General features: G+C 37.5%; 1 protein-coding gene across 1 annotated transcript; it reads right to left on the bottom strand.

Moving 5' to 3' along the window:
- Nucleotides 1-11,226: 11,226 nt before the first annotated feature.
- On the bottom strand, nucleotides 11,227-12,693 carry LOC127662791 (5-hydroxytryptamine receptor 1B-like). Its single transcript, XM_052154131.1, has one exon. It carries the CDS (start codon nucleotides 12,385-12,387, stop codon nucleotides 11,227-11,229), a length of 1,161 nt encoding a protein of 386 aa, XP_052010091.1. The 5' UTR covers nucleotides 12,388-12,693.
- Between the last annotated feature and the right edge of the window lie 58 nt (nucleotides 12,694-12,751).

The raw sequence follows: 12,751 nt of genomic DNA, 5'->3' as shown, positions 1-12,751 counted from the left end.
CACTTAAAATGTTCTTACTCCAGCAATTTTGGCATTACTAACGCCATCAGTTATATTTATGAATCAACATCACAAAATAAAGTCTCAAGAATTTATAGCAAAAGCACATTCATTCATATGTTTGAAGCCGAGTACTAAAATGTACAGCACTAATGCAATCGGTTCTGCATTTATGTGTGGATTACCACTCAATCTTCAGTGTAAATATAGCTGGTGGCTAGAATCAGTGTTTGTGCAATTCCACTCCCACCCCCTCCCTTTGAATAACTTTGAATGCATATAAAACGTATATCAGATGTAGGCTGCTATATATTTAAAAGAAAAATAAATAAATCAACTGACTGTCTTTGAAAAGTCAGGAAAATCTATCTGCTGACCTTATAACATTTAATTGTCTTCAGGAACCTGATTCTATTAAAACAGTAAAAATGAGCTCAGATGCAAAGCAGGCTGACCTTCTCGCCTACGCTAATGAGTTATATCACTGACCAATCAAAAGGGTGAACTTCAGTTAACCTGGAGTGATGACTGGCTGGGCAGCAGTCTGGAGTCAGCACATCTCTGCTGCGACACAACACTCTCCTAAGTGTGTCCTCTGACAGAGCTTTATATTGATGGATGACAATGACTGACTGAATTGTCGCTGTCATAATCCTAGGATACAGCACTCATTATTTTCCCCATGCTGCATGACATACTGTACATATTTATGAGGTGTCCCTAGGGACATTATTCAGAATTACCATGCACATACACATATGAAACTAAATTCATTCACATACTATACTGAAATGCTCACACACACACAAGTGAAAAGCTCTCACACACCCAACTGAAACGCGCTCACACACACACAACTGAAATTATTACGCTCACACACACAAGTGAAAAGCTCTCACACACGCAACTGAAACGCGCTCACACACACAACTGAAACGCTCTCACACACACAACTGAAACGCGCTCACACACACAACTGAAACGCTCTCACACACACAACTGAAATTATTACGCTCTCACACACACACAAGTGAAACGCTCTCACACACACAACTGAAACGCTCTCACACATGCAACCAAAACGCTCTCACACACGCAACTGAAACGCACTCACACACACAACTGAAACGCTCTCACACACACACAACTGAAACGCTCTCACACACGCAACTGAAACGCTCTCACACACACAACTGAAACGCTGTCACACACGCAACTGAAATGCTCTCACACACACAACTGAAACGCTCTCACACACACAACTAAAATTATTACGTTCTCACACACACAACTGAAAAGCATTTCAGTTGAAACGGAAGGTGGTTAAAGTCCCCACTCCAGTCCAGTTGATGGCAGTAGTGCACCTCTAAGCTGGTTGGCAATAACAATAAAATCGAAGATAAAGAAGAAGTAAAAAAGAAAAAAGCGCGGGTGCACAAAACAGTTCTTTCGCCAGTCGCCACCTGCTCACCAGTAAAGAAGCCTAACCGAAGTAGCGAACTAAACAACATATTGACCTCAACGGACCATCTGGGCAGCGTCAAGTGAACAGTTGCAGTTACAAAAGGGAGGCTTCCCTTTCATCAGAAAGAAACCGAAGAATCCACTCTAGGAAGTAGGCCTACATGTACTTTTGCAGACTTTGAATCAGCCTACTTCATCTACAATGTATGTTCATCTGATCCTCTTTGTTTGGACCTGCAGTTGACAATGCAACGCTGCTACGCTGGCGGGAAGGGAAGAGCGACGCTAGGTGATCGTCCATCGATGTGTCCACACTTGGAGTTGCAACGGTCGGCTGCTGCCCGATTGTTGTGGCATTTGACAGTGTTCTGATGGTCTCCGCTGAAGCCAATATGGTGTTCAGCAAGCCCGCTGCATCGACTAATGTTCTTTGCTGTTGTTGGGAAGACATTGGTGTAGCGCAATTGGCGGGCGAACTAACGGTCAACAGTCGCTTATGTTGTGGAAGGCGCGGTTTTCTACTATGCTTTCTTTCAACAGCTTCTAGTTATTCGTCTTGAGGTGCACGACTGCCACCAACTGGAGTGGAGTGGGTACTTTAACCACCTTCCGTTTCAACTGAAATGCTTGCATACAACATACTGAAATGCTTTCATACAACGTACTGAAATGCTTTTCAGTTGTGTGTGTGAGAGTGTAATAATTTTAGTTGTATGTATGAGAGCATTTCACTTGTGTGTGTGAGAGCGCGTTTCAGTTGTGTGTGTGAGCATTTCAGTTGCGTGTGTGTGAGCATTTCAGTTGTGTGTGTGAGAGCATTTCAGTTGTGTGTGTGTGTGAGCATTTCAGTTGTGTGTGTGAGAGCATTTCACTTGTGTGTGTGAGAGCGCGTTTCAGTTGTGTGTGTGAGCATTTCAGTTGCGTGTGTGTGAGCATTTCAGTTGTGTGTGTGAGAGCATTTCAGTTGTGTGTGTGTGTGAGCATTTCAGTTGTGTGTGTGAGAGCATTTCAGTTGTGTGTGTGTGTGAGCATTTCAGTTGTGTGTGTGAGAGCATTTCAGTTGTGTGTGTGTGTGTGAGCATTTCAGTTGTGTGTGTGTGAGCATTTCAGTTGCGTGTGTGTGAGCATTTCAGTTGTGTGTGTGAGCATTTCAGTTGTGTGTGTGAGAGCATTTCAGTTGCGTGTGTGTGAGCATTTCAGTTGTGTGTGTGAGAGCATTTCAGTTGTGTGTGTGTGTGAGCATTTCAGTTGTGTGTGTGTGTGTGAGCATTTCAGTTGTGTGTGTGAGAGCATTTCAGTTGTGTGTGTAAACATTCTAGTAATTTTGTTTCTGTTTGGGATCAATTTAGCACCCTTATAGCAGGTGAAAATTGGAGGCATTTTATTCATGTTTTTACCTGGGGTCTTTGAGATTCCAAGCATTCATTCTGCAAAACTACTAACATTTTGCATGGAGTTTTTAACAGGGTTCCCACTCCTTTTGACCACTGAAATTCCATGACATTTACTTGTCATTTGTGATTACTGGGAAAGGATTTAGCTCAAAATAAATCTTTGCTTACAAATAAAACATCACTATGCATGCAATTTTACTCTACACAAGCACAATATAGCTAATGAGATATTTTTAGTGCAGAAGAAAACCATTAAAATATAAACTCACTACAGAAATGTCCAAGACATTTAAAATTTCACCAATTTCAATTGCTTTTCCTGGCCTGGATATTTTTTAATTCTCTGATATTTCCAGGTTTCACATGACTGTTTTAAGCATGATGTATTGTTTAAAAGTTTGAAATATTGTTTATAATTGGTTCTCATAAGAACTACAACGGTCTTTAAGACCCTCAAAAAAGGACATGAGGATTAAACTGAATGTTGCAGATGTTTTAATAACTGAATGCTCAATTAATAAAGTTAATGCATGTATAATTGCAATTAATATTTGAAAGTTATGTTTTCCAGCTGTCTCTGCTTTAATTTGAAAAGAAGACAGTGCCATATGAGAAAAGCTCCTCATGAGCTATAATGAGGAAAATCATTATAATTGTGTTATAATGTGTGACGAGGAGCATCTCTGACAGATGTGCAACACTGGGCCGATTCTGTTATATATGGACTTTTGCAGCTCCAGGCTTCTCCTATGGGTGATCGTTGGTATTGCTTTGCCTGGAGAATGAGCTCATGACATGACAAGAGTAATATATCTTTACCTATTTATTTTGCAATCCGTTGTTGACGAGCTTTTCAGCTGTTGTATGATTGATTGAACCTCCATATCTGCCAAAGTGGACAAGACATCAGAAAATCGATCAATGTTAGAAAGCTCACTGTTTCAGTCAAGCAGTACCCACAAACCAAATACAAGATCTGTAAAGACTTTTGTCCCTCTGGTTTTACAAAAAAGGCCTGGTATGTATAAAAAGAGTGTATACACATATACATATACAAGTATATAAAGAAAAACAACCCTTAAGATATGGGTTAAACATTTATTATATTTTCTCCTGATTTATCTCTCCATTATCACTGTAGAAATACTTTCCCATTGTTGCCACTGCGTATGCTGTAAACACACTTGCATGCATTTATTTATGTTTAATGCTTGTTGAACACAAACATACAGTGAGTTCTGTCTGATTTAATGTTCAATCTTGTGCCATGTTTGAGGAAGGAAGTCATTTAAACGCACTGTTGCAAGAGCCATTACTGAATAGCAACTCTGATTGCATATTTAAATGAAAGAATTTGCAGAACTAATTGACCAAATTTCATTTCCACATGGTGGTTTGACATTATGCCAGTTTTGTAAAAGTAGTAGACTTATTGAGCCCATTATATTTAATTTCATTCTGCCGTTCTGGCAAATTAGCCAATACAGTTTTACCATCCAGGCAGATTTATTTATTATACACAACAGCATAGATGAGCAACAGTTACTGCTGTAGCATCCCACCAAAAAAGCCAGCAAAAAAATAAAAATAAAATAAAAAGTACTACACTGTGCACATTTAATGGATGTAACATATTTCACCAGACAATGCATGCTCACAAAAGTAGATCTGAAAACACTTACATAAACGCTTACATAAATGAGCGTGCTTCAGAGAAATTACATGCAGTAATGAATGTCACACTCATTTGTCCCAGTTCATGAATGTACAGTACAGTCTCCCCATAGACATTATTTAAAAAACTCTTACAATTATCATTATACAAATCATTATAGATCATTTCTACAAAAACATGCAAGTATAGAAATGTCTATTTCATGGATTTGCATATTTCTGACCCCACTTTTTGAAAAGGGGTGCAAAAAGATGGGAGAGGGACTGGTTGTGATGCAAAATGAACTCCATTTATCATGACTAGATGTTGCTATTATTTGGTGCCACTACAATTTAGTTTAACAACCGTCTTTGTCATCAAGCAGTTCTCTCAACCTTACATTGTCACAACCATTCTTTTTAACCAAGAATATATCCACATAGTCAGGATTGGGGGGTGGGACCAAAAATAATCATTTAAATCTGAAGTGTGCAATTCAAAGACTGATCATACTGTGAATTTGGGGACAGTAGGTCGAAAGTTTTGCTGTAGAAATCTGTGCTTACTGGAATTCACACCATGTGACCAGAACACGTAATTCGACAGAATGGGGTTCATTTCAGGATACATGAACATTTGGAAACAACATGTCGATTTCCGGTGTGATCATGTTGCAATTCCTGCACCACAAATGGAATTGCAAAAATAATGAATCTTTTCAAATAGATTTCCAAAATAATCCCCCCAATTCTGCCATAGATAAGCCAAACAGATATAGAGTGCAACAGTGCCCACACACTTTTACAACCATATGGGTTATTTGTCCCATTAATTTATGAATGATTTATTTTCATAAAATCCTTCATAAAACAGTTCTAATCCATGAACCAAACCGACCAGATTCAAAGTGTATCACAACATTACAACGATTTGATAGAGGCACAGTGTTTACACTTTTCAGCTAAACAAACCTATGAATGAATACTCTCTGCATATTAAACTGGGAGAATGTTTTTTAACAAGAAAAACCAGTAACACTTTACAATAAGGTTCCATACGTTAACAGTACTTAACAACATTAGTTAACATTAACTAACAATGAACAATATTTATTAAGCATTTATTATTCTTATTACATGTTCATTTCAACATAAACTAATAGATTTAAAAAAAAACAAAAGTTATAGTTGTTAACATTAGTTAATGCACCATGAACTAAAATGAACACAATGAACAATTGTATTTTTATTGACTAATATTAACAAAGAATAATAAATTGTGTAACAAATATATTGTTAATTGTTAGTTCATGATACCTAATGCATTAACTAATGTTAACGAATGGAACCTTATTGTAAAGTGTTACAGAAAAACCGCACACTTCAGCAATGAAAATATTTGTTGACTAATGATCTCAATATTGAGGTGGATATGTCCTCCTAAAAGTCTATGGTGGTTATGGTCCTGACTACAACCATAAGTACTGCATTGAAATTAGCTTTATGCTAACTGCGTTGAAAGTCAAATGTCTTAGCCCTGCAGTGACACACAATCACTTCAATCAGAGTTGCTGACGCTGCTAAACTGCAGGTGCTAAGGGATTATCGCATAATTATGAAGATGACCTCTACATTTTAAATGTAAATGTTTGTAAATGAACAATCTGTTTTAATTTAAGCATTATATTGACTTTCTGTATTTACCATTTTCCCAGCAGATTTGATCTCTGTGCTTTCACTGTATTGCACTAGAGTGATTCTATTTAATTGTTTGTAAGCGACATCTGTTAAGAAAGCACTTTCGTATTGCAACAGTGGTTCTGAATTTATATAGATAGACAGACAGACAGATAGATAGGTGATAGATATAAAGATAGATAGATAGATAGATAGATAGATAGATAGATAGATAGATAGATAGATAGATAGATAGATAGATAGATAGATATTATAATATATATATATATAAAAATTATAGATATAATTTATATTTAATGATTATAATATCTTATTTAACTTTACTATTTATCTGACGTTGATTGTTCTATATTTTTAAATCTTTAGGGACAGTATCCAGAGATGAGCCAAATAAATAACTTTAATTGTGCATTTTTTTATTATTATTAAAATGTGTTAGGTATTTTGCTTATTATTTTTGTGTCAAATGTCAATGTAAAAAAATCTTTACTAAAAATGCTGGAATTACTTTATAATCTCCATAAACTGCAACAGCAAAGACAGGCCAGACTCAGATTATATTACACATGATTTACAAAGTCTGTGCTCCTGTGAGACAAGAATGTGCTATTCTAAATGTCAAAATATCCTTGAGAAAGATAAGGCACATGCAATAAAATGCTTAAAAGTAGAATTAAAAGTGCTTAAAAGGCCTGGCATTCACGATATGTCACTTCAAAGAGGCGGATGTTATGGATCAGGATTCCTCCACTAAAGCGTATGAATGTCAGGCGTCAAGACGAAGACCCCTATCAGAGAGGTCTGTTTTCTCGAAATCTTAGAGAGTAATTTGATCAAACTTAATGATGTTTTTGTCTTGACATTTACTGTACTGATGTCTGTTATGTTGAAATATAATTATTTATTATTTAAATTATTTAAATTATTTATTATTGTTGATTATAGTTGACATCTGGTAAACTCATCACCTGAAAAGCATGCTTAATGCAAAACCTAAATGTTTCCAAACAAAAGTCTTGTTTTTGAAAAGAGTATTTGAAGCAAATATATTACCATATGGTTTGCAGAATAATATCCTCTTTTAAAATAAATAATCTGAGGGTGTTTTGAATAACTCAGAGGTGCAACAAAATAAATACCAACAATAAAATTGCATTTAGCTGATAATAAGCTGCTTCCATAAAGAATTTTTTTTTATCTATCTATCTCAAAGAATGGCTTTCTGGCAATAATAGTATCATAGCAGGCAGAAAATTTGCCATCCAGCCAAGTATTTTGCAAAGGATCAAACTTGAGACATCGACTGTCTATATTATATACATTGTGTGCTGGTGTCTGCTGTACAGCATTGTTCTGTTCACAGGGCTAAAGGCACAACAGGGCCAGCACAGTAGGTGCAGAAACATAGAGGGGGACAGAGTCTACTCTTACTGAGTGAATCACATAAAGATTGATATTTCACAGCATGCAGCATAATTGTTGTAAGAGAAAAAATATATTTATTCAAGACTGAAAAGGATGTGCTGTGAGCACATTTTCAAGTGTCTTGGCGTGATTTGCATACATTTATATATATTAACACATTGTGATCTGTAACTTTGGATCTGGGTGTGTATAAATAAATTATGCAAATGAGCAGAAGATAGCAGCAGATACATGCTCTTAAAGGAATAGTTCACCAAAAAATGTAATTCATTTACTCACCCGGATGTCATTCCAAACCTCTATGACTTTCTCTCTTCAGTGGAGCAGAAAATGAGATGTTGGGCAGAATGTTCTGGTGTTCTTTTCCGTACAATGAAAGTGAATGGGGATGGGAGCTATCAAGCTCCAAAAAAAGAAAGCACCATAAAAGTAGTCCAGGTGTCTTATCCATATATCCCAGCTCATCTCAAGCGATACGACATCCTTGTTTGATGAAACATGTGAGAATCAATGACGTTTGATTTCAAACCAGGCGTGCCAAATTTGGATGTTTTTTTGTTGTCAGTTTAGCAACTGACAGCCCCTGTTCTCATTCACTTTTATTGTATAGCAAAGAGCAGTCAGGACATACTGCCTAACATCTGCTTTTCTGTTGCATGGAAAAAAGAAAGAACACTGTAAACAGTGGTAACTTGTAATTGTTAACTCAAGGATATATTTCTGATCTATTCAAGGACCTACCTGATCTGCTAATCTAATCGCTTAAAGTTTGTTTTGTTGATGTAACCTAAAGTATTCAGGTTGAACCAGTGGTGTTAAATATTAATTTAGACTTGAATAACATCACATAAAGGGATAGTTCATCCAAAAATGAAAATTCTCTAATCTTTTACTCACCCTCATGCCAAGTTTTTAGAAGAATATTTCAGCTCTGCAGGTCCATACAATGCATGTGAATGGTGTCCAGAATTTTGAAGCTCCAAAAAAGCACATAAAGGAAGCATAAACGTAATCAATTTGACTCCAGTGGTTAAATACATATCTTCTAAAGTGATATGATAGGTGTGGGTGAGAAACAGATCAATATTTAAGTAATTTTCTACTGTAAATATCTGCTTTCACTTTCACTTCCAAATTTGTCTTCTTTTGGTGGAGATTTATCATAAAAATAACTTAAATATTTATCTGTTTCTCACCCACACCTATCATATCGCTTCAGAAGTCATGAAGTAAACCACTGTAGTATGGATTATTTTATACTGCCATTATGTGCTTTTTGAAGCTTCAAAGTTCTGGCCACCATTCACTTGCACCTACAGAGTTGAAATATGCTTCTAAAAAGGTTTGTTTGTTTTTGTACGAAAGAAAGAAAGTCATACACATCTGGGTGAGAACATAATGACAGATTTCTATTTTTGCGTGAACTATCACTTTAATTTAGATGTCATCACATGAAGCCCATTTTTAGGTTATCTGACAAAACTTTCCTTACAGTGTATCGAGTAAACAGACAAAGACAGATTTTTTTTTTTTGTCGAGCTTTTCCTTTAATCTGTATATGATACCCTCTTTCAGTTGCTGAATGTTGGCAATGATGGAAAACATGTAAACAACATCATTAAAAGCATGACAAAACAGAGAATCATATACATATGTTCCATTTGCCCCAATTAAGGTAAACTGTAATTGCATGGCTATTTGAATTGTGAAGGAGCAGTTGATGTTTAATATATCAGGTATGGAAGAGTACCTCCAACACATGAAGCCCTCTGAAATGAAGGTCAAAGTACAACGAAGCTAAAGCATTTTGTAATACATTTTTCAAAATATAAATTCAATGACCAATTACTTTTTCCATTAACACGAATTTTGGTAGTAATGCATGCACAAACATTAATGCAGATCATGGTAGTAATGCATTCCTGAATGCTTCGTATGTTGATTATATCAAGGTCATATTATATCAAAGGCATGTGTTAATCATATGCTTGCACATGAGTACATGTCAGTTTGCCCATGATTTATGTTCCATCCTAGAGGACATTAACGGATAGGGAGGGGAATAAAAACGCTACAGCAAACTTGATTTGAGATGTCATCTTTTGCAGCCAATGCCAATAATTTTCATTTTAACCAGAATAAAATAAACATTAAAATAAAAATAATCCTCAACAACAAAAGCTTTAGACAGAAATGTGTGGTTTATTTACATAGTATGGAATTAAAGATAAATCCACTGTAATTTAAATCGGATCAGAAGAAAATATAAGTGGCAAAGACAAGAGATTAAAATAAATTCAACCAACAAACAAACAAATAATCAACCACTCTTCTAAGCCGCCACTTTATACTAATACTACTCTTGAAAAAAGACATATTAATCAGCATAAACTTCTCCTAAATAAGAGCACTGCATCATGTTGACTTCTTTTCCAGCACCACTTTTTCACTCTCTCTTAGAGATGCTTCACTTCTGACAGGATATCTTACACTTACTCAAGGGCGTAGATTTGGCTTGAACATTGGGGGGGTTGCAGCGTGAAGCATTTACCCATGTTTCCATTGATCATGGTATAAAATTGGGGAGGTTGTACCTTGCTTGTTTTGATTATTGGGGGGTTATTTATTGTGTAAAAGCATAATTTTTGAAAATACAAACATGCTTTTTTGCAACACTTTCACTTTGAGTCTGTAGATGTCACCTCCATATGGGCTTGACTGGTTAATATCACGCCCTCGGCTCTTTTTGGTGCATCTTTGACGTATTACTCACCTCTAGCAATAGATGTGTCATTCACAGTTACTCTCTGATCTCTCCTGCTGCCAAGTGACAGATAATATGACTTATGAGTGTATAGAGCAGAAGGGGAACCTACAGTATTTAACCTTTTACACAATTAGGTTGAGCCTCAATCTCAGTTCTTTTGTCAGTTCTTCAACCCACAAGTCTTAATCTTGAGAGCCCTCTGTTTGGTCATTTTAATTGTGCGTGAATGGTCTCTATTGAGATCCTCATTTGCTTCTGCTGTTTAGACAGCGTACTAACTTGTGTTCATTAATGTGTACATATTGAACCTCAGTCTAAATTTCCACAGCTTATCTCTGAATTCAAGGTGTGAAAAAGGTTCCTCACCAAACAACCTACATTTTCAGCACCATGGACAAGGAGAGCAAAGTCATACTGTAACTTTATTATAGCTACCAAAAATAGATTCATGAATTTCTAGTTAATAGGCCTGATTTAAGGTAGTTTAGCATGCAATGTAGTAAGTGACAAATTGCATTGTTCAATCATTGGACAAAAAGAAAGAAGTACTGATTTAAGCACAAGCACTTGGATTACCCAATTTATTTATTAAGTTTTGTATCAGTCGATAGCTATAGCTAAGCAGTGAGCAAGTATGAGCATTTTATTTGCACATCTGATTGATATATGCAGATTTTTTTATACAGTTTTCCATTATTAGCCACCACAATCTGTCAAAGCACTATTAGCAGTATGAAATCCAAATATTCTGTTCAGTGTTAAAGGAATAGCCTATATCTTCTAATGAGCCCCCCAAACAGATCTTATTTCCCTATAGTCTCAATCTCAACGTCTGCAACATCTAAAGCTTATGAGTTTGTGGAAAGCTTTTTTAAAGTCATCATTCGACATGGTGTATATTACTGGGTTGATGAGTGAGTTGAGGTAGCCAAGCCATGTAAAAACGTCAAACAGTTCTGGAGATAACACACAGGATGGACAGAGGGGGACCAGCAGTGTGTAAATGAAAAACGGCAACCAACACACAATGTAAGCTCCTAAAATAATGCCCAATGTTTTGGTGGCTTTCCTCTCGCGCGCAGCCGATATTCGCTTTTTCTCCAGAAGCGAATCGGACACAGTTACTCGAATTTGATTGTCACTGTTCAGAGAGCCGGTGTCAGAGCAAAGCTCTTGGCGTCCACATTGCAAAGGAGACGTCGAAGCAACAGATGCGGGAGAATTAGTGATGAGATGCGCTGAAGTGAGTCTTTTCCCCGCTTTTTTGGGCGACTGTTTCAAGATGCGCTTTCTCGCCTCCACGTAAATCCTCCCGTACAAGGCGATGAGTAGCAACGTGGGGATGTAGAAAGCCCCGAACGTGGAGTAGATGGTGTAAAAGATGTGGTCCGTGTTTACCATGCAGGTGGTCAGCTCCCCCGCCTTCACCTGGCGCCAGAAGAAAGGAGGCAGTGAGATGGAGATTGCGATGATCCAAGCGGTCGCCACCATCCCCGCCGCTCGCGCTTGTGTCCGTTTTTTGGCGTACTCGACCGCGTCCGTGATAGCCCAGTATCGATCCAAGGCGATTACGCACAGGTGGAGAATGGACGCGGTGCAACATGTTATATCTGAGGACAGCCAGATGTCGCAAATAACCTGTCCGAGCGTCCACTCGTGGGTGACCGTGTAAAGCGCGCAAATGGGCATCACGAGCACCGACACCAAAAGGTCCGTGACGGCCAGGGACGCGATCAAGAAGTTCGCCGGCGTCTGGAGCTTCCTGGACTGGGAGATGGTCGCGATGACAAATGCATTGCTTAGTATTGTGGCAAGAGTAAGGAGACCGAGAACGGATGCTACGGTGACTTGGAAAGCAAAACTTTCTTCTTTTTCGTCAGTTTTAGGCGTTAAAGTCACATTGGGGTCGGTCGAGCTGTTTAATAGCAGGTCGAAATTTACAGGCGTTGGTTTGAAGTGACCGCTGCGCTCCATTCCAGAGGACATGGACACATATGCTACTTATGTCTTTAATTTCCCTTACGTCCGCGTCTCCACATTTCTGCATAGTGAGCCCTTTTTAGAAAGCATTTTCTTCACTTCATGATTTCTGTCAGCTCCAAAATCAGTTCCAAACATATTCTCTGTAATGTTTTTGCTTTGCGACGTGCGAAGATATCTTTCTGTTTCATTCTGATACTTAAACTTCAATTTAAAAAAATCCGTCAGCTTCAGGCGTAACAGATGCAAAACAAGATAGACGTAATGGGCGCAAAAAAGTATAAAAAAGCAAAGAAGTTGTGCAGAAACATACATCTTCCATCCCTCCTCAGTGTTCCTCTGGCTTCACTTTCACAAACGAGTCGTCTCT

This window comes from Xyrauchen texanus, chromosome 22 (assembly GCF_025860055.1).
Source record: "Xyrauchen texanus isolate HMW12.3.18 chromosome 22, RBS_HiC_50CHRs, whole genome shotgun sequence".
NCBI lineage: Eukaryota > Metazoa > Chordata > Actinopteri > Cypriniformes > Catostomidae > Xyrauchen > Xyrauchen texanus.
This window is presented reverse-complemented; position numbering and strand designations above follow the sequence as displayed.